This window comes from Zootoca vivipara, chromosome 5 (assembly GCF_963506605.1).
Source record: "Zootoca vivipara chromosome 5, rZooViv1.1, whole genome shotgun sequence".
NCBI lineage: Eukaryota > Metazoa > Chordata > Lepidosauria > Squamata > Lacertidae > Zootoca > Zootoca vivipara.
In genome coordinates, this window is record NC_083280.1 from 88,139,966 (window position 1) to 88,164,542 (window position 24,577).

The 24,577-nt window shown below is 47.4% G+C and overlaps 1 protein-coding gene across 1 annotated transcript; it reads left to right on the forward strand.

The window, feature by feature from the left end:
* Positions 1–1,586: 1,586 nt before the first annotated feature.
* Positions 1,587–23,742, forward strand: CXCL12 (C-X-C motif chemokine ligand 12). The gene is made up of 4 exons (XM_035138239.2): positions 1,587–1,743; positions 7,230–7,347; positions 13,233–13,319; positions 20,022–23,742. The coding sequence occupies exons 1-4, from the start codon at positions 1,680–1,682 to the stop codon at positions 20,035–20,037; spliced, it is 285 nt and encodes a 94-aa protein (XP_034994130.1). The 5' UTR covers positions 1,587–1,679; the 3' UTR covers positions 20,038–23,742.
* Positions 23,743–24,577: the final 835 nt, after the last annotated feature.

The following is a 24,577-nucleotide window of genomic DNA, read 5'->3' on the forward strand; positions in this document are numbered from 1 at the left end:
GTCCCCCCCGCCCCGTTTCCCAGCACGGCGGGCGGGTGGGCGGGCGCGGTGCGGCTGCCAAGGGCGCTGCTGCACAACAGGCAGGCGGGCTCAGTGTGCGGTGCAGCTGCTGAGGGCACTGCTGCGCGGCGGAGCAGCCGGTGGGTGGGTGGGCAGCCGCAGCTGCGCCCCCCCCCGGCGGGCCGGCGCCATGGTGCCCTGCACCACCCAGCCTGGCCGTAGGGCCGGCCCTGCCTTGTGCCCTCAATCTTTCCCAACACCAGGGTCTTTTCCAGGGGGTCTTCTCTTCTCATGAGGTGGGCAAAGTATTAGAGCCTCAGCTTCAGGATCTGTCCTTTCAGTGATAACTCAGGGCAGCTCATAAAGGTAAAGGTTAAGGGACCCCTGACCATTAGGCCCAGTCGTGACTGACTCTGGGGTTGCAGCACTCATCTCGCTTTACTGGCCGAGGGATCCAGCATACAGCTTCCGGGTCATGTGGCCAGCATGACAAAGCCGCTTCTGGCGAACCAGAGCAGCGCACGGAAACGCCATTTACCTTCCCGCCGGAGCGGTACCTATTTATCTACTTGCACTTTGGCGTGCTTTTTCGCTTATGGCCAGTTGAAGGGTGACAGGTCAACTCATTCACAGCTGCGGGAAGGCGCTCCTGAAATAACTCAGTCGGTGGAGCATATGACTCCTAATATGAGGGACGTGAGTTCGAGTCCCATCTTAGGTGAAAGATTCCGGCTTTGCAGGGCGTTGGACCCTCGTGGTCCCTTTCAACTCTACGATCCTATTATTTGGGAGGGGGGGACTTGGTATGGAGTGCATGATTCCAGAAATAGAAATCAAGAGGTTTTCTCTTCGGCCTTTGGACCGCCCTCCCTTTGGCTCCCTGTCCTCCCCAGATCCCCGAAGGCACCCGGAGGCTCGGATAGGCTGCAAGAATCCCTGCAGCTCGATCTGCTTCGCGCTCTGAGCTGATAGACGGCGGGCAGGGCGATCCACGCCGGGTGCTACGACCACCACCGCCACCAGAAATGGGGGTAGGAGCGACCCCCAGGTCTGCGCAACATCCCGGCAGCGACACTCACAACAGCACATCTCCGCTCACTTAGCCCCGCGTTGGTGGCAGATGCGAAGGAGAAGCAGGAATCTTGCCCAGCCCCGCCCCCCCACGCCGTCCCTCCGGGGTTGCTCTCCGGGGCACAGAACTTGCCAAGAGAGGCTGCGAGCCAAAAGGGGTCTCTCTCCTGGGAAAGAGACCTGGTATGGCACTCGGGGGGGGGAGAGAAGGGCGCTGGACAGCAGCAGCAAAAGCAAAATCGGAAGTCCGTTTCTCAAGGTGGGGGGAGCGACGCTTCGGGGCTCGCAGCCCCCTCGGGATCTCTCTGCCGCGTCTCCCGACTCGGAGTGGGGGCAAGCGGGCGAGGAAGTCTCTGGGCTCCTTTCCAGCCCTGTTCGGAGGGCGGGCGGATATCACAACGCGCTTCAGGCGGTCCATCCGAGCGACCGGCCCCCTTTCCTCCTCCTCCTCCCCCCACCCCCACTCCTCCAGGAGCCCCCTCCCCTTCCCCGGCCCCGCCAGCCCCTATAGATGGGAGGGAGGGAGGAACGATCCGGGCAGACGGCAGCGACGGCAAGCAGCTGCAGCTCCGACGACCCAGCTCCGAGTCCAGAGACCAGCCGTCGCCATGGACAGCAAAGCCGCCTTCCTCGCCTTGCTGCTGCTCCTCGGGACCCTCCGCGCCGCCGACGGTAAGTGCTCGACGGCTCGCCGCCCTCCGCCCCGTCGGGGGCCGACGGGAGCGCGCGCCCTCCGCTTGAACTCCAGCGCCTTCGCGGGGAGGCCAGTCCCGGCCGAGGGCGCCCGGAGTCGGCGGCAGACAAAAGCAGGGGAGAGGAGCGGAGGAGGCTGGATCCCGAGCCCAGGGCTGTCGGGGCTCCTCGCAGGTGTTTCTGGTGCTGCTCCGTCGGGAGCCACCGGAGAAGTGCACCCTTGCCTAGCGAAGAGAAGCGGGAGGGAGGGAGGGTGTCGGTGGCTGGATTCCTGTTCCAGAGCAGCGAGCGGCATGATCCATTTTGCGATCGCTCCCAATGTTAAATAAGGCCTGGGATTTGCTTACTGTATTTAGTAGCCGTCAGTGGCTCTGCAGTCAAAAGCGGGCTTTCTCTATATCCCCCCGTTTTGCAGCCCAAGCCAGAGCGAGGTCCGATGGGCGGCAGCTCCTGAACCCGTTTTTGCGACCCTTTCCCCTTGAAAGTAGCAAACGCGGCGGGACTGTCGAACTTTCCCTATAGATGCTGGAGACGGCTTGTCAGTCCAGAATCAGGAATGCGAAGGAAACTGAAAGGGGAGTCCCGCGGGAAAGTTACTACAGGGTATGCACGACTCTCCCCCGCCCACAAAAAAAGCAAACCCACTTGTTCCCGAGTAAAAAAACACCAAAACAACCCTCGGAAACCCACGGAGCGCTTCCTAAAGAGGATGCAGGACTTGTAGGTCCAGCCTAGTTCCTCGCCCGCCGCCTTCTCTCCGGCGTAGCGGGAGCGCCGAGCGCCGCTTTCCCCGCCGTCGAAGGGCTTCATCCTCGCCCTCGGGCGCTTCTCTTGCTTGTGGGCCCCTTCCTTTCTTGTGCGCAAAGGCTCAAGTTGGAGAGAGGTGGGTTTTCTTTCCTCTGCGCCCCCGCTTTCTCCCGCACCCTGGTAGCCCCTCTCTGGATTTCGACGCCACACCGCCAGCGGACCGGTTGCCTGGGAATCTCAGGCACCTTGACGGTGGGGCTGCTGCGCGAAGCCCCCTTCCCTTTCCTCCCGCGCAAAGAGGAGGCCCTTTTTCTCCGGGAGGTGGAAAGGCCAAGCCCTGCGCACCTGCGCCTTCATCCTGCAAAGCCGGGGAACCGACGGGGTAAGCGGCGGCACGACCCTTGCCTCTCTCCACCCGAAGCTGTTCTCCCCTCCCGGGCTGCACAGTCGCCTATGAGACCCGCAGCCCAGTCCAGGCAGTGGCTGCTCAACAGCAGCCCCACTGATGCCAAGTTTGGACACTTGCACCCACGTGGAGGGGGGGGGCGGGAGCACACCCGTTTGCAGCTTATGCTATAAATTCCTTCCACGCTCCCTTCTGCAATCTGAGGCTGCTTACAAGCTTCTGAGCTCAATGCAAGCTCATTTCTCCCCCTCGAAGAATTCTGGGCACCGTTAAGAGCTGCCGGCAATGGTAGTTCTGTGAAGGGTAAACTACGGTGCTCAAAATCCTTGGAATCAACGAAATTCAGAGGTGATGGACGGCTCAGCATCTCTTGAGCATCCTGGTTTCTGCTCCGAATGACGTAGCAGCCCAGCCTACAGGTCTTTTGTAACTGGCAGGGTTGATGTTAAATCTCTTGCTCTTCTTGACTGTTCCCGCTGCTCTTTTGGTTTGAGAAATACCCACATTTTATGGGTTAATTTATATTCAGTAGCTTCTTGCAGCTTCTTGGGGGACAGATCACCCACTGGTGCCCTCACCTGCTGCTACCCAGGGACTGAGGAGCTTGCCATGATTTCCTTTTGGAGATGCTCCTTCTCCTCCCCTGCCAAGCTAAGGCTCCAGAGCCATCCTTTGCTCTGGCAATAGCTGCTTTTGCCTTCTTCCTTTGCCTTTGTTCTTGCGTACCTGGCCAGCTCTTGGGGAAAGAGGGATCCCCTCCAGCAAGGGACAGTCAGCTGGAGAGTCTCCTTGCTTTGCTTTCAGCCAAGCTGCATTGCAGGGGGTTGGATTGGATGACCCTTGGGCCCCTTCCAGCTCTATTCATAGAATCCAATTCTAGGATTCAAAACTCAGGAAGAGTCAGTGTAGGCAGAGCTGGGCAGGAGGTGCAGAACCCTCACTGAGTAGTCCCTCATTCTTTTGTCACTTGAAGCCACAATATCCTTGCTTGGAAAAGTTAGGGGGACAAACCGAGATTGCGGACCCAAGGCTTTAAAAAGTCTTGTTCAGGATTATCCTTATTGGAGTTCTCCCCCAGGGCAGCTTACAACAATGCAAAAATGCAATACTAAAAAAACCAGCTTAGAAATTTGCAGCCATGCAATTTAAAGGACGGGGGTGGGGTGGGGGGTAGTTTCCGGCATTTAACCTGAAGATGGTTAGGATCCCCCTGGCATCCTGGTTCTCGAACACAGGCAAGATTCAGCTGAGCATGTGCAAAGGATATACTCCTTCAAACCTGCAGAGAAGTGCCAAAGTCTGAGTCTGCACGAATGCGGGGAGAGGGTGTTGCAGGCAGGGCCAGCCAGAGCAGCTCCCCCTTTTTTTGCATCCTCAGGTGAACGGCTCAATAGAGAGGCAACTATAAACATTTGTTTGGTCTGTGCAGCTTCATTTTTAAAAATTGATTTTAATTGCATTTTAAAATTGACAGATATACATCATTTCTTCTTCTTCATTTACGCACAAAATCTATTTACTCTTCTAAACTTGTGCATTTCCATGAGACAATTAATTGGCTCCCAAAGTGTGCATGCACACGAAAGCTCATACCAATGACAAACTTAGTTGGTCTCCAAGGTGCTACAGTACTGGAAGGAATGTTTTTTTATTTTGTTCCCTCTACCTCTTTGCAGCTTCATCATCTGTCTCTATTTCATTTCCCTTTGTACTGTGTTTTAGTATACTTTCAGCCTTCTCTTTATAGAAGATATCTCCTCTAGCTAGCTGTCTTTCATTGGTCTGTGCAACTTCAGAATCACATGATGGAGTAGCCCTCTATACTTGCCCTCCCCAAACCCTCACATTGTGCACTAAGTTCCGTATCACTGATGCAGAACGTTTGTGAATGGATCCCCTGATGTCTTTTGCTAACAGCAGATGCAAGAGAGGTGTGTGGTGTGTCTTAATTTGGACTGGGGGTCCAGGACCGGGAGAAAAGGGTCTCATGCTTTCTGCTTTGTCTCTGGTCAAAAATCCCCCAACACCTAGCTACAGTATTGGGCATGGAAGAAGGGACAAATACATACACAGGATGAATCTCTCCCCCCCCCCCATGGTTTCCTCTCTACTGCTTTGGAGAAGAGGATTAACCAGCGGTGGAATTTATTGAGAGATATACCAGCCTGCAGGGACAGACCGTTATTTATTTACTAAAGGCCTGGGAACATTAAAAACCCGTTTGTACACAGTAATACATACTGTGAAGTGGAGATGAGCAAATCTGGGGCTTTGTTTCTAACCCAAGATCCTCCAGCCTTGGCTTGGTGCAAAAGAAATAGAATTTTAAGGCTTCTGAGCTCAGGGACTTGCCATGTACACATCACTGATTACTTCCTTCCATACAAGAAACCAAAACTGCTTCTGGTTATCTCAACATTTCGCTAGTACAGTGGAGTCACTTTCGAACCTATTAACTAAGGATTGGGGATCTGAAGCCTTGCCGGCCTGCAAATCATTCAGAGATCTGCCAGTACAATCTGATTTTACTGTTGTAAATCAGATAGGTTGTAGGTCTTAACCTGGAAAAATCACCCTTCTTGCCCCCCCCCCCCGAGGGCACAGTTATCCCTGCAGGAATTGTTGGGAGTTTTATAATCCTGCGGTGGGGAGGAAAAGGTATATAACCCTAGGGACTTTACAACAGGCAACAATCGGCCTGTGATACCCGTAGGTAGAATTTGTAAATTGTTACAGTATATGTAAACTGCAGATTATTATTTTTTAAACCACACCAGCTTCTAAGAAGTAGGTGGGCGAACACAAATGCAGAACAAATAAATAAAAAATTGACTGGCAGACCCAGTAGTTGAACATTTTCCCAGACACGATAGTAAATCAACAGATTTTTTTGTCTTGGGGGAAACTAGGAAAATAATAATGATAATAAATGGGCAGAATGACCACTTATTTGTGGGGAAAAGAGGCCCAGTGGATTCTAAATGTAAAGAGTTCAGTTCCTAAATGAGAGTTTGGAATTGCAGTTACTGCAAGATCACTCGGGGAGGTGGAAATACCTGATTGTAGGAAAGTGGAAGTTATAAAATACAGACTTTTTTTTTTACAGCATTAGCCTGGTTTTTGAGCACCTGTCACCTTAGGGCTATAGAGGGAAAAGGTAACACACACCTTGAGAAGCAGCAAACATGGGTGAATTTGCTGGGATTGTGTTTTGTTCTTAGGGGATTTAAATAGCATTTCCACAGATGCTGACTATTGCTTTACATGAAGATTCTGTCAGCTGTCTGATAGTCTTATAATACCTAAAAGTTTTCCGTGTTTTGAAAATTACTTGGAGGAAACCTGAGCTGTTGAGTGTGTTCATTTGAAAGAACAGTTTGAGGATATATTTTTTTTAAATGATCATGCAGTGCATAATTTTTTTTTTTGAAATAAATAAAAAGAACGCAAACACACCCATTTAGGAATTCTTGTGTGGGATTTGGGACAGCTGAATATGTATTGCTAAAAATGGGAGAGATGGTTTTTGTGGGCACCTTCTCCTGACTCCTATACACCGCTCAGGAGGGTCCTTTGGAGCAAATTCAGTGGGGGGATCTGCAGAAATTATCATCTCCTTTCTCTCTACACCCTTGAATTTGCATTTGGCTAGAAGAGTGGTCATCAACTACCTGAATGATGCTTTACTGTGACACCTGGCGCCTCATAATTACCATAAGTTTATTCCACAGTTGCAAAAGCAACTGGATTTGGTAGAGCCAAATCTGGGCCAGGCCTTGGGTAGCCCAAAGGGCTCGGCTAGCTTCTCCCTCTCTCTGCTTGCAATCCCTTTGCAGAGGAGATGGGGTTATTTTTTTGGGGTGGGGGGTGTTGTTTGGCTTTGCAGAGCTGAGGGCTTCCATTCTCCTGTCTGCCTTTTCATTTGGCCTCAGGTCAAATCCCTTGGCAGGAATAACATTGAAGGGGCCAAGGGCTTTTCATTTGCAGCCTTTATCTTGCTTAATTGCCACCAGCCACTTGGGACAATTAGCTGGCTCCCTTTTTTTAAAGAAAGAAAGAAAGAAAAGCCGTCTCCATTTCTGAGGTTCCAGTTTCTCGCCCCATTTTGCCTTCTAAAACCCACAAACACCAGGATTAGAAGCTGAAATGAGAACTGAAGAGGCTGGCTCCCCTGCAGCTTTGCAAAAGTGCTAAAAATGCCAGGAAGAAATCTCTCTTCCTCCCCTCCCCTTAAGTCTTGTAATCTGCACTGCGAGGTGGTATTGGTATCAGCCCAGCGCATCTAAATCCTTTTCTTTATGCCACCCTCCAGGGAAACCCATCAGCCTGACTTACCGCTGCCCGTGCAGATATTTTGAGAGCAATGTAGCTAAATCCCATGTGAAGCATCTCAAGATCTTGACTGTCCCTGGCTGTTCCCTGCAGATCATGTAAGTTTGCACCCCTTTTTTTCTATTGCATGCTTTTGCCTCTGGAACAAATGCCTTCTTTTCTCTCTCTCTTGTAAACTTTTTTTAAAAAAATTAATATTCTTTATTGACAAATTAAAAGTACAAAATCACAAATGCACAGAGTAAGACAAAACACAGAAAAGAATAGGAAACAAGAAGTAGTACCAATGTAGAAAACAAAACAGAACAACGACAACATAAAAATATATTGTGTACATTACAAAAAGGGGGGGGGATCATTATTGTAGTTAAAGGTAAAGGGACCCCTGACCATTAGGTCCAGTCGTGACCAACTCTGGGGTTGCGCGCTCATCTCGCATTATTGGCCAAGGGAGCCGGCGTATAGCTTCCAGGTCATGTGGCCAGCATGACAAAGCCACTTCTGGCGAACCAGAGCAGCACACGGAAACGCCGTTTACCTTCCCGCTTTAGCGGTTCCTATTTATCTACTTGCATTTTGACGTGCTTTCGAACTGCTAGGTTGGCAGGAGCTGGGACCGAGCAACGAGAGCTCACCCTGTCACAGGTATTCGAACCGCTGACCTTCTGATCAGGAAGCCCTAGGCTCTGTGGTTTAACCGACAGCGCCACCTGGGTTAACCAGACCTTAATCTAATAGGGTACGTATAGAAACGATGTTCAAATACAGTGGTACCTCAGTTTTCGAACGTCTCCATTGACGTTTCGGTCTTCGAACGCCGTAAACCGGGGAGTAAATGCTTCTGTTTTCAAACAGGCCTCGGAAGTCGAATGGTGTCCGCTGAGTGCATATGTTATTTTTCTCAATTTTCTCAATTAAATTTGCAAGCCGCCCTTTGCACCTCGGTTTTCGAACGTTTTGGAACTCGAACGGTCTTCCGGAACGGATAACGTTCGAAAACCGAGGTACCACTGTATTGTTAGATTTGTGTGCAAATGTAGACTTGCTGTGCCTTCTCAAAATATTTTGTAAGTGTTAGAAGCAACAATAGGTTTTTTTTGTTATTAGCATTGTTAATTAATTCATAATTGGGTTAATATGTGACAGGGAGAATATGCCTATCCTGCCATTTTTCAGATGAGAAAGATAATTTTGTACCGGATGAAAAACTGTTCGGTATGTTGCAGGTGTGGGGAACCTTAGTCCCGCTAGGTGTTGCTGAACTACAACTCCCAGCATCCCCTGTAAGCATGGCTAATGGACAGGGAAAATCAAAGGTTCCTCACAGCTGGTATAATGTAGGCTACTTGCGTTGTGGCTAGATGCAAATGCTGAAAATAAATAAATTTATTTAGTTGCATTCCTCTCCCTGAGATATTTATCTTGGCCACTCACTTTAAGCAGGGAAAACATGTTAAACCAATTGTATTGCTTGTTTTGCATGATAAAGAGTTCAATTTGAGAAACTTTCTCAGTGAAACATGACTCTTGGCTTCTTTGTCTAGAGTAGCCCCAGAGAGTGGGCTTAGGTCTAAGCAGCTCTTTGTACTTAAGTGGAAATTAAGAGGAAACTACTAGAATGGCAGCTGGGAAGGGGTGAGCAGAGACAGAAGCGGAGGGGATCTGGAAGAACTTCAAAATGCCCCCCCCCTTTTTAAAAAAGAACAATCATTTGCCTACTTTTCTTTTAACAAAAATGAGATCTACACAACCAGGGAGAGAAGAGGCTGGGAAGTTCCGATTGCCTGCCTCCCTGTGGCCACTTCAGGCAACGCACCAAACCATAGAAGTTCATTATTTTTGGTTTTAAGGACTGTGCTCACCACTTAAAATCGCCAGAAAGGGCAGGGATAGAACCTGGTCCCCCCCGTTCTTTTCATACGTAAGGGAAGCAGTTAGCAAATTTATCCCACCAGTTTTGCAAGCATGTCTGTGGAAAGCCTATATAGACCGTTAACACCCTCAGATTATGTAAAATGACGTTATAACCTTAATGCTGTGTGGGGGATTTTTGGCGGAAGCTGCATTAAATTCGATTTAATTAAAATAAAATAAAAGGGAGTACATTGCATCCAATGTACTATCTGCTAAGCATATTTATTCCCTGTAAAGGTAGGAACGCCTAAATTTTATTCAAACTAACGATGAATTTAACTAGTGTTGGAGATACTCCAAGGCACCAAACATGGGTTGGATTTTGCTAGTTTCAAACAGAAACTGTGAGCCTTGTAGAAGGTGGTTCTTTCTAGATTTTGGGTGTGTCCCCTTTAGCCAGGCATGGCCAAACTTGGCCCTCCAGCTGTTTTGGGACTACAACTCCCATCATCCCTAGCTAACAGGACCACTGGTCAGGGATAATGGGAATTGTAGTCCCAAAACAGCTGGAGGGCCAAGTTTGGCCATGCCTTAAGCAGATGAAAAGAGTGAAGAACAGGCACCCCCAAACTTCGGCCCTCCAGATGTTTTGGACTGCAATTCCCATCTTCCCCGACCACTGGTCCTGTTAGCTAGGGATGATGGGAGTTGTAGGCCAAAACATCTGGAGGGCCGCAGTTTGGGGATGCCTGCCTTACTTGCTGGGCCTTGGGAGCAGAGCTTCCAGTTGTTTTACATTTATATTCAGTACAGCTGGGGCCTTTTCTAAATATTGGACTTCCTTGAGGCCCCCCCCCCCGGGGGTTATAGACACTTCTAGGTGCCTGGAGACCAGCCGAACATAGGTAAGTGCTTAAGTGTACTCTGTTGCGGTGATGGTGGCAAGAAAGCAACACTTTTTGCCACCATTGCATCTTCAAAGTTGTCCGGCAGAGCTCTTCCAGGTATTTTGGGACCTGCTTCACTTAAACCCATCGGGAGAGATGATGAAGTCCTGCTTCCACCCACTCCATCCTTGAGAGTACAGGTGTGCCCAAGGTTTCTTGGATGTTTCCGTTTGGGGAGCTTGAGGATGTTGACAAGATGCTTGGAGAGATTTGCCTGGCTTCTCGTGTGTGACCCTTGCCCATCATGGCTAGTTGCATCCTCTGGGAGATAATAAGGTCTCTTTGAGAGAGGGTTGGTCCTTGCTGCCTTGTAGGACGTGGTAGACTGGAATCTCCTTGGGTAAACCTATTTGGAACCAGAGTGTTACAACCACTCCCGTCTAGTTACAAATTTCCCAAAAATCAGCAGCTGGCTCGAGCGAGTGGCAGCTGGATACAACCGATGAGGTAGACCAGGGGTAGACAATCTGGTGCCCTCAAGATAGTATTGGACTCCCAACTTCCATCAATCCCAGCCAGCTTGGTCAATGTGGTCAGGGATGATTTGAGCTACACCATGGGTAGGCAAACTAAGGCCCGGGGGCTGGATCTGGCCCAATCCGCCTTCTAAATCTGGCCCGCGGATGGGCCGGGAATAGGGTTGCCAGACTCAATAGTGGACAGGACTTCTGTGTCTTGAATTGCCCTGCTCTCTTTTGAGTCTGGAAACCTTAAAGAGAAATAATAATAACAATAATAATTTATTATTTATACCCCGCCCATCTGGCTGGGCTTCCCCAGCCACTCTAGGCGGCTTCCAACAGAAAAATAAAACACAGTAATCTATTAAACATTAAAAGCCTCCCTGAACAGGGCTGCCTTCAGATGTCTTCTAAAAGTCTGGTAGTTGTTTTCCTCTTTGACATCTGATGGGAGGGCGTTCCACAGGGCAGGCGCCACCACCGAGAAGGCCCTCTGCCTAGTTCCCTGCAACTTGGCATCTCGCAACGAGGGAACCGCCAGAAGGCCCTTGGTGCTGGACCTCAGTGTCCGGGCAGAATGATGGAGGTGGAGACGCTCCTGCAGGTATACTGGACCGAGGCCATTTAGGGCTTTAAAGGTCAGCACCAACACTTTGAATTGTGCTCGGAAACGTACTGGGAGCCAATGTAGATCTTTCAAGACCAGTGTTATGTGGTCTTGGCGGCCACTCCCAGTTTAATTTCCAAGCAAAGGGTCTGCTGATTTCTCTTTAAGGTTTCCAGACTCAAAAGAGAGCAGGGCAATTAAAGGCACAGATGTCCCGTCCACTATTGAGTCTGGCAACCCTTAGCCGGGAATCAGCGTGTTTTTACATGAGTAGAATGTGTCTTTTTATTTAAAATGCATCTCTGGGTTATTTGTGGGGCATAGGAATTCGTTCTTTTTCCCCCTCCCCAAAATATAGTCCGGCCCTCCACAAGGTCTGAGGGACAGTGGACCGGCCCCCTGACCCCTGAGCTACACCCAGGCATGACTTTGACACCAAAAACAGCTCTGGTCAGCCTAAGAGATTACCTCTGTTGAGAGAGAGAGATAGTTGCTGCAGCAGAGTTGCCGTCACTATTTATCTTGGTGTATCTACCATTTCCCTCATCTTAAGGGGGACACACCCAATTAAGCTTGTCATAACAGAAGTTTCTCATCTCCAATGAAAGGAAACTATTTATTGGTTTTACTTCAGCCAGCTAATTGCATTGTGGGTTGGTGGTCTGGGCAGCTGAAGCAGGCTGGCGATGGATTCTGACGCCTGTTTATTTATCAAGTACAGATTTCCTCCTATTCGGCACCGTTTGTTAATGAAAATCAAAACAATAGGACCTTCTATATGGCGTTGCGCTTCACACACTTGGATGGGGAATTTGGGGCATATTTTCATTTTTTAAAGTTTTACATATAACCGTTTTTAAGACGCTCCATCCCAAATCACTGTGCAAGTAAACACATTTCGGTGATTCAAAGGATGTCTTTATATATATACATACATACATAACTCCTTGGGATCCCTTCATTTGAAAGGCGTAACGATGAAACTTCAGACCTTCAAAGAGTCAGGGTACGTGTGAATTGAAAGAGTGGTCCCAGAGTTTTGTGTGGATTGATCAAAAAGCAGTTCTGTCCCCTGAATGAGGACCTGGTACTCCAAAATTTATGCTGCTGTCAAACCAGCTGTTAATCAGTCCTTTCACATTTAATGAAAATATATATGAATAATAATGTACAGATCTTCCACCCTTAATATTAAAAAAAAACTTTAGTCTCCCATTGAGAGATGAAAAGCTACACATTTCTTGAAAGGAGTAATTTTATACTATTACAAAACATGTGTTAAAAGCATACAAATATTTGAAAGAGGGTTGATGTCTCCATCATGTACAGCAATCGGTGTGGTGATAGGTATTTAACCATCTGTATGAATCTGAAATTCAAATTTTGCATAACAATGTACAATGATGAGAAACATCTATGCACTAAAGGCAAATCAAATCACAAAAGTCTTTATTTAAAATATGAAAAAGGCTTTGCAAGAGAGAATATTAGCTGGATCATGGACGTGTTCCTCTGGTTCCCAGAGCAATTATCTGGGCCCTTAGTAGCAACTCTTTAAGAAAATGGCCATTTATTTATATCAACGGTTTTGTGAAGAAAATTTTTACTTGGAAATAAAAGTCGGCTCTTATTTCCTCCTAAAAAGTGAAAAACCTCCAATCGGATAATGACTGTATCTTACTGAGATTGCTTCAAAACAAGCAGTTATAGGAATCAAGCCTGTGGAAATCAATATGATTCTGCAACTTTCTGAAAGGAAACCATCCCGATTAAAGATGGAACGGTTTAGATTTCTAGCTCTCTTCTAGGCCTAACAAGCATGAGCACAGAGGACCTTTCCCTTGTGTTCTGTGAAAATGCTGAAAGGTGATTTGGTCCTGTAGAAATATTCAGTGTGGTTTTTTTTTTGTGTGTGGTCATTTTACTGGCTGATTTCACCATCACTGAAATTTTCTTTCACTAGCTGCCTACTGTGTAATGTAAAAAGGATAATACTTCATTGCGTCTCATCCAGGAGTTGAACCGAACAAAATTCAAGAGCGCCTTCTCTTGTTCAGGGTTTTAATTCTCTTACTTATTCTGAAATTCCTTCCTCTCTCCCCCTTTTTAAACAGCGCAAGACTGAAAAACAGCAGCAAACAGATCTGCGTCGATCCCAAGTTAAGGTGGATGCAAGAGTATCTGGAGAAATACCTGCACAAGTAAGCCGAGAAACAAAAAAGGACTTAAAGCTAAATGCACCCTGGGTAAAAACAACAAAAAAAAAGCAAAACAAAACAAATGTGCTGATGGCTAGGTCTAACCAAGATGGATCGAGTTTTCATTGAAAACAGGCCTTGCTCTCATTTGGGGCATTTTAAGAGATTTCGGTATTTGGGGCCAGAGAGATGCTTGCTGATTGGGTCCCAACGAGGCCGAGTTTGTTCCTCAGGCCATTCTGACAATCAACATTAATTCCCTCCCTTCGCTCCCCGGTTTGAACGCGTTGATTGACCCAGCCTGCGGTATCCGAACGCTGGTGATTGATTGCACATGAGATAAGCACTACTTCTAAACTGATCCATGAGCCATGTGTTGCAAGAGAAGGGATGCCACGGTGGGCTTTGGCGGAAGCCCGTGTTGTGGCATTCGGCACCTTTGCAACAGATCTGAACTGCTTGTTGCCACTGCAGACCAAACCCTACGGGCAAAAGGGATTTTTAAGGGGCTCCTTTGGCGTTTGACAAAGATGCTAAGTGAGGTCAATCGAGGGGGAATGTTTGAGGCAGCCACTAGGTTCAGGGTAAGCTAAATCTTTCCCCGCTCTCCCCTTTATTGTTAACATCACAGCTTTTCATTAAACCATACTCACAAGCTCATCGTGCTCTGCTTGAGGTTACACTGCTTCTCTTTTCGTTTCCTGTCTTCTCTGAGATTGGGTCCGGATAATGCAGGGATGTTTGAGCCACTGAGTCCCCGTAGAAAAGTACCACTATCATCAGTTAGAATCAGATCTGGAATGCTCTAGTCTATTTGAATTAGAATCCATACTGCAAATTTGATCTATCAGTTATTGATCAGGATTATATTCTTGGCAGATGCCCTTGAAACGTCAGGATAAACCAGGGGTCAGCAAACTTTCTCAGCGGGGGCCCAGTCCACTGTCCCTCAGACCTTGGGGACGGATGGACTATATTGTGAAAAAAGAAGAACTAATTCCTATGCCCCACAAATAACCCAGAGATGCGTTTTAAATAAAAGCACACATTCTACTCATGTAAAAACACCAGGCAGGCCCCACAAATAACCCAGAGATGCATTTTAAATAAAAGCACACATTCTACTCATGTAAAAACACCAGGCAGGCCCCACAAATAACCCAGAGATGCATTTTAAATAAAAGGACACATTCTACTCATGTAAAAACACACTGATTCCTGGACCGTCTGTGGGCTGGATTTACAGTGGTACCTCACAAGACGAATGCCCTGCAAGACGAATTTTTCGAAAGACGAATGCGTCTTGCGATCTGATGGTGACTTGCAAGGTGAATTCATTTTGCGAAAAATTCGTCTTGCGAATCGCGGTTTCCCATAGGAATGCATTGAAATTTAATTAATGCGTTCCTATGGGCAAAAAAGATTTGCAAGACGAAATTTTCGCAAAACGAATTGACTCATGGAACGAATTAAATTAGTCTTGTGAGGTACCACTGTAGAAGGCGATTGGGCGGGATCTGGCCCCCGGGCCTTAGTTTGCCTACCCATGGGATAAATTGTTATAGCAGCTTTCAGCCATCAACTAAGAGTTTGAGATCATGGCTGCATTGCTGTCAACCTCAAACAAGCCTTCTCTGAACCCTTTGCATATTCTCTTGTCCAGTTTGCCCCAGGACTAAGCATGGAAGCTTTAACTGAGCTTCCTGGGGTTCCACCGTCAGCTGTTCCTGTTGATTTCTGATTTAAGGGACACCTGAAAGATTTTCATTTTTACCAGCAATGTTTGGGCCCAGATGTGCCGCAGCACCGAAAGCCCAGGTCTTAACTGCAAGGCAGGTCGTACCTGTGGGCAAGACAGGCTCCGGAGAAATTGTCTCGTGTGAATATTGCCTGTCGGAAAGGTTTAGTGCAGGGGTAAGGCAACCTAGCGGGACCCAGGTGGCGCTGTGGGTTAAACCACTGAGCCTAGGGCTTGCTGATCAGAAGGTCAGCGGTTCGAATCCCTGTGACGGGGTGAGCTCCCGTTGCTTGGTCCCAGCTCCTGCCAACCTAGCAGTTGGAAAGCATGTCAAAATGCAAGTAGATAAATAGGAACCGCTACAGCGGGAAGGTAAACGGCGTTTCCGTGTGCTGCTCTGGTTCGCCAGAAGTGGCTTTGTCATGCTGGTCACATGACCTGGAAGCTATACGCCGGCTCCCTCGGCCAATAATGCGAGATGAGCGCACAACCCCAGAGTCGGTCACGACTAGACCTAATGGTCAGGGGTCCCTTTACCTTTACCTGTAAGGCAACCTAAGGCCCAGGGGCCGGATGGGGCCCAATCGCCTTCTCAATCCGGCCCGCGGACAGGCTGGGAATCAGCATGTTTTCACATGAGTAGAATGTGCCTTTTATTTAAAATGCATCTCTGGGGTATTTGTGGGGCACAGGAATTCGTTCATCTCCCCCCCCCAAAAAATATAGTCCGGCCCACCACATGGTCTGAGGGACGGTAGACCAGCCCACGGCTGAAAAAGGTTGCTGACCCCTGGTTTAGTGCAATCCGCCAGGAGTCCCTGCAGAAACTCCCATTTCAAAAGGGCTTGCACAAAAGATGTCCCTGGAGGATCGTGCCCTTTTGACGAACACCCATTTTGCCCATCTGCACAGTACTGAATTTCCACTGCATTCCAGAGAAGGTTATTTCAGAGCACACTTGTTACCTGTCAATCAGTTTATAAGTCTCTGAATTGCAGCCACGAGCCTATGGGTAGCTTAAAGGCTGCCTTGCCCGTAAAAGAGTGTCAAATGAATATCTGCAGTTATATCAATGTGGTTTATCGATAGTTTCTATTTTTCACATGTACTAACATTGTATTGCATATCATACTATATATATAAATATATAAATATATATATTATATATACACACACTCTAGCAATAAAAGTGGCTATTTTTTATATTACAAAAGCCCAGTTGTATTTGGAAATTTATTTTTCTGAAATAAAATACTTTTTTTAGATGGGCTGTTGTAAAGTTGCTTAAATTTCACGTCCGTATGTGTCTGAATGTGTGTGTGTGAGAGTCGCTCTGAAGGTCTCTTGGGCCGAGATTGCTTGTTGAACGTGTGGTGAACTGGGGACATGTGGTTACAATATGAAGTGAAAGCGTCCTGCCAGGAAACAAACTTTTGTTGCTCACTAACTGCTTACCTTTTTCTTACTGCTCTCCCATGCGCTACTAGGGATGAAAGGCAGCAATGACAATGTCCAAAACAATCAATCAAACAAACAAACAAACAAACACAAACAAACAAACGCAGAGCCATGCAAAGAGAGCACCTTGTTTCATGGTTCTCCTCACTAGTACAGTAGAAACTTGGTTCTCGAACAGCTTAGTTGACAAACAAATCGGCTCCCGAAAAAACGACAAAAACCTGGAAGTAAGTGTTCCGGTTTTTGAGCGTTTTCCGGAAGCCGAACATCCGACGCGACTTCCGGTTGAGTGCGGGAAGCTCCCGCGGCCAATCAGAAGCCACGCCTTGGTTTTCGAACGGTTTCGGGACTCCCAGAATGGATTAGGTTTGAGAACCAAGGTTCCACTGTACTTAAATTTACAATGGAGGACAAAATTAGGCCATGCTTGGTATGCAAACCAAGGAATTGTTCCGGCCAGGAGTTCTTTTCCATGTGGAAATTGTCTTAACTTGCCTGTCTTGGCAGTTTTATTTATTGTTGTTGTTGCCATTTAAGACAGTGGAACATCATCCCAGCAAATTTCACGTAAAACCCAGGGGGTTGGCTTCTGGTTGACTGCTGGGCACAATTTTTATGCTGTTATGTTCCATCCCAGTACAGCAAATCATTATACCTTGGAAGTGGAACAGTCTCGTTCTTGAACCTTTTGGCTCCTGAACGATCGAAACCCGGAAGTGACTGTTCTGGTTTTCGAACGTTCTTTTGGAAGCCAAACATCCTACGGGGCTTCTGTGGCTTCTGATTGGCTGCAGGAGCTTCCTGCAGCCAATCAGAAGCTTTGCTTTGCTTTCCGAACATTTTGGAAGTCGAACGGACTTCTGGAACAGATTCCGTTCGACTTCTAAGGCACAACTGTATAAGGAATCAGGTCCTCTCTTGAAACTTACTAACCTGTGGATACCTTTTATGGAAATAATAATAATAATAATAATAATAATAATAATAATAATAATATACCATCATCACTACTACTACACTATTAATGTACATGCTGCTTTAACCCCCAAACCCAACAGTGGCCTGCTCCTCTACTAAGCCTATCTTCTAAATTTCAAGAATTAGTGAGACTGCAAAAGTAATGGATTCAAACTACAAGAAAGAAGATTCCACCTGAACATTAGGAAGAACTTCCTGACAGTAAGAGCTGTTCGACAGTGGAATTTGCTGCCAAGGAGTGTGGCGGAGTCTCCTTCTTTGGAGGTCTTTAAGCAGAGGCTTGACAGCCATCTGTCAGGAATGCTTTGATGGTGTTTCCTGCTTGGCAGGGGGTTGGACTGGGTGGCCCTTGTGGTCTCTTCCAACTCTATGATTCTAAGGAAGAGAGCCCAAGGTAACCAGAGATTGCTTTGTTTGGGTTGAAGCCAGAGGTCTCACAGAAAAGGTGTGGGTTTGAGGCGACATATGTTTCTAGTGCTGTCCTGAAGTGCTTCAGTTTTGCCTGAGTCGATCCGTGAACCAGATTCTGAGGACCACCAAGCTTGACATGACATGGGGGAGACGTGAACAGCCTTCCAGCTTTTCCAGAGGATTTGGGGGAGGGGCAGCCAGGGGGGAGAGGGAAGCTTAACCCTTTCCCCCATGGGCTGCTTTCTCCCCCAAAATAATATTCCCTAGGAGGTTTCCTCCCTCCTGCCCCTACATTCATAGACCGTGTAGATGCACTGAAGTAAAAAACAAAACTCCCCCCAAACTGTCAAGATACTTCTACCCTATTCAGTTTGATTTGGTCCTGGGAATGCGTTTTCCTGGGTTCAAAGTAAGGCAGAAAAAATGAGCAAGGATTTCACCTAAGAAGGTACCTCTCTTGTCCATCGCTGTTTACAAAGCTGGTTAAATAAGAAGCAACGGCAGAGTATCCTTGGAGAACAGCGAGCAATTAACACCCGAGATCTGCCAGGTTGACCAGAGCCTATCTGGAGATAGGCTGCCCTAAGTCTTCCATCTCGGCTCAGATGGGGCTCAGCCAAGATAGCGGTAAGTCCCCAAAAGGTGCCAGTTTGTGGGAGCATGGTGGTGACAGGACAAGGCAGGAGGAGACTAACCCCTTTTTTTCAGCTCAGTCATGTGTCCGAGTAAGGCTGTGAAAGTTATACTGTACAGTGGCACTTTGGTAGTCGAATGGCTTGGCTCCCGAACAAACCGACTCCTGAACAAATCTCAGACTCGGAAAGGAGTGTTCTGGTTTGCGGACATTTTCCGGCAGCTGAATGTCTGATGCGGCTTCTGATTGGCTGCAGGAAGCTCCTGCGGCCAATCAGAAGCCGCGCCTTGCTTTTCGAACCATTTCGGAAGTCAAACGGACTCCCGGAAAGGGTCGTCAAATTATATCTTAAGTTTTCCCTCTGCCAGACTTCGGGCAGCTCAGCCAGCAATAGCGTGGCTCCTTAACAGTGTTTTGATCAGCAACAAGGCACACCAGCCTCATTTGCCCCGGTGTAAATCACACCAGCTTCCTAAAGTTTGGCTTGTTCTGCACCCATATAATGAAGAAGAAGAGCTGTGGTCAGCTTGATTCAAAGGGATGCTTGTTTTGCTGCTCAGAATGATGCCCCTCCCCAGAGAAAGACATGCATAAAGGACCAGGTAAGTCACAAAGGCCTAGCCATTCCTTACTGCACCGCTGGAGGTGAGAGGCAAGGATGCGCCTTCCTCGAGAACCTGCTTAGCAGTAGCATTTTTTGCTCATTTGATTTTTTTCTCCAGCTTTTGGGGCCCTTTCTAAGCTCATGCTTCAACCCAAGCCCCTTGGGCAGCTGCCCCCTTCTGCACAGCAACTCACAGATTTTGCACACAACTGTGACCTGCTCCTGATGTGGACCGAGACACGAATCTGATCCTGGCATTAGAAGATGCTCAGAAGGGGGTGGGGCATCTTAAAAGCAGGCATCTAGAGCTGCAGGTAGCAGAAAGATACGGTACTGCAGCCAGAAACACCCATATATCTCCTGCCTCAACAGTACAACATGCGAACGTCGCTAGTTTATGGGATAGAGGTGCAGTTCCCACTTCCAATGCCGAGATGAATTACGCTCTCCAGAACACCACGGAATGATGGTTCCCTCCTCACAGAAATATCTTGGGTGGTGTGTTTTGTATGCCTTCTACTCAGTGCTGTTTTTCCAGAAAAAAAGGTGCTGGAACTCGCCGTGTTCTCTTATAATGGCAACGGCGCCCACCTGAGAGGTGTCCCGGAGCTGTGTTCCGGCGAGTTCCGGCTGAAAAAAGCCCCTGCTTTTACTGTTCCCTTCATTATGTGACTTTAGATGAGCACAGCTAGCCCTGGAACTGAAGAACAGCAGTCTCCCCATAAAAGGCTTCTTCTTCAAGTTTTGTAAATAGCAGCGGCGTGCCCACGTCCTCAGCAGGCCGTGTGCGTCCAGATCAGCCGGCAGTTGCTTCCCTACAGGCCTACCATCTTCCCTCAGACCCTTCCCTTAACAGACTCTCACTCTGTTCTTTATCAACAGGAGATTCAAGATGTAAGAGGCGAGCATTGTAGCTGTCCACAGGATGTCTCACTGTAGAAGCCAGAAAGCAGAGGTCCCGCTATTAGGGAGCGATGAGGGCATCTTCTTTTTATCACGCAGCACAAAGCGGCGCTTCATGCACTTCCCAGAGCCTCTTGTTCGCACAGAATGCCTTTGCCTTTTGCCAATACTAGCCGATTGTAGCAGGAACTCTCCGCAAAGTTTGGTTTATCACGTAGTAGCACTGACGCCAGCAGCAGATTGAAAACGTTGCTTCGTATATGGCGATTCCTTTCTGCTGTGCAGAACCCTGCCACATATCAGGAGTTTCCATGCAGGTTAACAATCTACTGTGGTTCATTTGTATGGAAAGGAATGAGGGGTGTGTATGTGTGTGGGTTTGTGTGGGTGTCTGTCCTACTGACATTTGTAGAGAACACTCTTTTTTCCCTGCAGACCTATGGTGGAAGATGGGACATCCTGCAGCCACCCAGAGTTTGCACAAAAAGTGCTTGATGCATTCCACGTATTTGCAGGTGAACAATTCCTATTCACGTGGGCCCAATGCACAAGGGTCTAAATAGGATGGTTTCGAAAGAGTGACAGGCACTGTGACTTCACCTAGGAATTTCCTCTTTCAGAAATGTTGAACCAGCTCATGTCGGACTTTGGGATCTTTCTTTGGCAGGGGAAAATGGTCTTTGTTCGCGAGCTCCGTAATGCCTGAGCCACAAGGTTGTTTCATGTGTGGCAATTGCAGGAGTTGCTGCAGTTTAAATTTCTGTGTGCTTTTGGTTCATGGATGCTCCAAACAGTAGGCCACTCCTCCCTGTGAATTAAAGTGGTGAAAAGTGATCATTTCCAAAAGAAAGAAAGAAATGTATTAAAATATCAGAGAATATACAAAGTGGAGTTACGTGCATTGTGAGAGGATATCTTTTATGCTCTGTCCTCCTGCATATAGCTTAGAGCAGGCATCCCCAAACTGCGGCCCTCCAGATGTTTTGGCCTACAACTCCCATGATCCCTAGCTAACAGTACCAGTGGCCGGGGAAGATGGGAATTGTAGTCCAAAACATCTGGAGGGCCGAAGTTTGGGGATGCCTGGCTTAGAGACTCCTTGGAGTGCGTATGTGCTGGTGAATGTTAAATCAGGTGTCAAAATTATCTGGATATTTTGTTGGGATCACAGATTGCGAGTCTGAAATCTCTTGGGATGCATTGGTTTCTGAACCCAGTCCAACATGGGCTCAGCTGCAGTCTTTGCTTTTAGTGAATCGCTCCAGAGCATGTGAGCTAAATTTGCACCAGAGACTTACCTGATACGCCAAAAAGTGTCTCCCTTTTTCATTGAACGTGAAATGCCAAAGAGAACCTCTGGCTAGTCCCGGAGCCTGTTAGCTATCCCGCTCGCCCATCACTTGGAGTCAAGTAGCAAAGGTGAAGCCGCATGAAAGATGTTGCTTGTGAAACTGGGGCACGGATGGATGCTCGAAGCTTTCTTGCACATGGGGAATCTGTACTGATGAGCGGGGTTTGGCTGGTATTTATGCACTGGCAAAGGGAGAGATGATGAGCACAAAAAGTTTCCAGCTAAGCCCCTGCATATGTACAAGGTTCCTGATCCTTAAACCTGTTCTTTTATCTGCCTGTGACTTTTCTCCTGACAGACTGGTTTAGAGAATCTTGCTCAGTACATTCACATTGTTGCATTGATCTGAGCACGACCCAGTTTAGCCAGAGGTTGAAAGCTGAATTTTACTGTGTCAAATCCCTCATCTGACACTCGAGCCCATCCCTTCAGCACAGAGCGCAGTTGTTCAGCTGACTTTGCCAGGGTGCATGGGAGAAATGCCCTCCATGTGACAAAACAATGCGCAAATGGGCTCCTCCTGTTATGATGACTTATGGAGGCCCTAGCTCACATGCCTGTCCTGTAAGTGAGAGGAGGAGTAAAATGACAAGCTTTCCCACACTGAAGCTAATTACGGATGAAAATGAAATTCAGAGGGAAGAGAAAGAAAACAACAATACTACACTGGCAAATGGAGAGTAGCACTGAACTGATTAAGTTCCCATAAATGTGGGGAGGAAATCACAGGAGAATCTTTTACACTGGGCTTTAGCTAGAAGTTTTAGCTGACGGCAGCAACGCATGGTATTTATGGAACTGCAAAATGACAAATTATGTTTCTGCAAAATGTGCCTCTGTAGTCCAAATGTTTTTAAAATAATGAATGAATGTTCAAGAAGTCCTTTAAAACATAAGAAAGTGATGGATAACGAGTCCAGGTGGAGCCTGTGCCCGTTATTAGCTGCACTAATTTGCCTTTCTTGCTGTTGCTGATAATGCATTTATTAGGGGAGGAACAAATTCAAAAGACACCTCAGAATCTGCAGGAATGGACCCAGGAGTCTCGACCAGGGGTGGTGAATCTTTGCCCCTCCATATGTTGCTGGACTACAAATACTACAATCCTGATTGTTGGCCATGCTGGCTGGGACTGATGGGAGTTGCTCTTCAGTAACACCTGGAGGGCCAAAGATTCATCATACCTTTGTCTAGGTACCCGCAATTGATATATCTGGAAGCAGAACATTGAAAGAGAGAGTCGTACTTTGACTCAAGGAACCCATCTTTGGCCATTAGCATTTGTCAAAACCAGTCTTTCTGTTCCTCAGGGAAGCTGTTGAATGACAGGAAAAATTCTGTAGTCATGGAGTAAAGCGAAAGGCCAGCTCCCTGTAGTCTTTGTTATTAAGAGCCCTGAAATGTTGGACTGAGAGAAACGGAACATTTTCTCTTTTTTACTCCAAATAGCACCCTCTGAAGGTACTTCTGGACCCTCCAAGTGTCCCTATTTTCCAGGGACGGTCCCCATTTTACAGAAGCTGTCCCAGTTTCTGATTTAATCCCAGAAAGGTCCTGGTTTCTCCCTAGAATGTCCCTATTTTCATCAGAGAAATGTAAGAGGGGACGTCTCTATTTTCATCGGAGAAAAGTTGGGGGGGGTATGTGCTTCTCCATATGGTTCAAAACAGATAGTTACCCTACTTTTTTACCCCTTCGGGTGGTGGTGGGTTGCCTCAGAAGGGCATTTGGAGCTGATAACCTGTGAGTCAGAGAAGCGAAGGGTACTCTCTTCATGACGGCTTCTCAGCTCCCAATATCCTCTTGAATGGTGACATGTAGAAATACCACCATGGAGAACTTAAACCCAGGCGATGTAAAGGCAGCAGAAGAAAACAGTTCCCCTTGACCAGCAGCATCTATTTAGGGCCTGCCAATATGGCTTCAGAAACACTACAAAGGCACTCCCATCACATGGAATCCAATTGTCACTATGCCTCTTAACGTGGTATATGGAGAAATGTCTACTACTTACAACTACCTTTTCCACCCAGAGCAGCTGCAATGAGGCTGGATTGGAAGCAGCCGCCACGAAGCGGTTTAATGATATTTCTTGGTTTTTCAGGGTGGCTTGGATGCAATTCATACTGAGTTCCCTGTGTGTGTGTGGTATTTGCACACAAATGCCCACAAATCTTCCCAAATAATGTGAAAAAGACTTTTATCTCCCGAAAGGCAGCTTTATAACAATATTTCATGCAGTGCTTTTTTAATAATAATAATGAAATATTTTGAGAACTTCTATATGTCTTTGCAAATTATGATAGCACTTGTAATTTCCATAATAAAAAAATATGTATTCAAATTCCAGCTCTTTTCCTAGTAAGTAGTGTACGTCTCTTTTTCCTTTGGCGCAAACAAATACGATGTGGAAGAGCGGTTCCTTTTTCTTTCCCTCCCTCACTGTGGTTCTCAAGCCTGTATGGCTGGGTATGTTCCATGGGAAGTTTTTGGGATGGGAGAGACTATTCCCAGAAGGCCTGTAAGCACAAAACAGTCCATCACGCAGCGAAGATGCCTTTTCTGAGGTGAACGAACCATTCAGCTTTCGTTAAACAATTCATTACTTCTCGTTACTGCTTCTAGGCACAATTTTAAGGGACCTGGATAAGATTCCCTCAGCCATGCAGGGGCTATAAAATGTGGACCCGGCCCCTCTCACTTCCCAGCTCCTTGCCCCTCCAGACCTCAGCAAAAGGCCGCCATATTGCACTAACTCAAGCTCTGGTATCCGAGACCTGGCTACTGTCTCCACCCAAAAAATCTAGGCAAACAACCCAAGCTGAAGCTAACTTGGGTCCATTAGGTAGGGAACTTGGGTTGTCTGTGCCAAGGGTAGTCGACGTGGTGCCTTTCGGAAGTTGTTGGACTACAACTCCCATCAGCCCTGACCCTTGGTTATGCTGGCTGGTGCTGACGGGAGTTGAAATCCAATGATATCTGGAGGGACAGCAAGTCTTTGCCAAACCTGTTTACTGTCAAGGTCCAGCAGGCAGAGGCCATTCTAAGTAACACCAGAGCATCCCTCTCCTTAGGACCAATAATTAGTTGTGAAAACTTTGCACCAGATGTACCGGAATCTGGATTGTAGTGGAAAGAAGCATCTCTCTGTTGGGGTGGGAGAAACATCTCGCAGAGCAGCTCT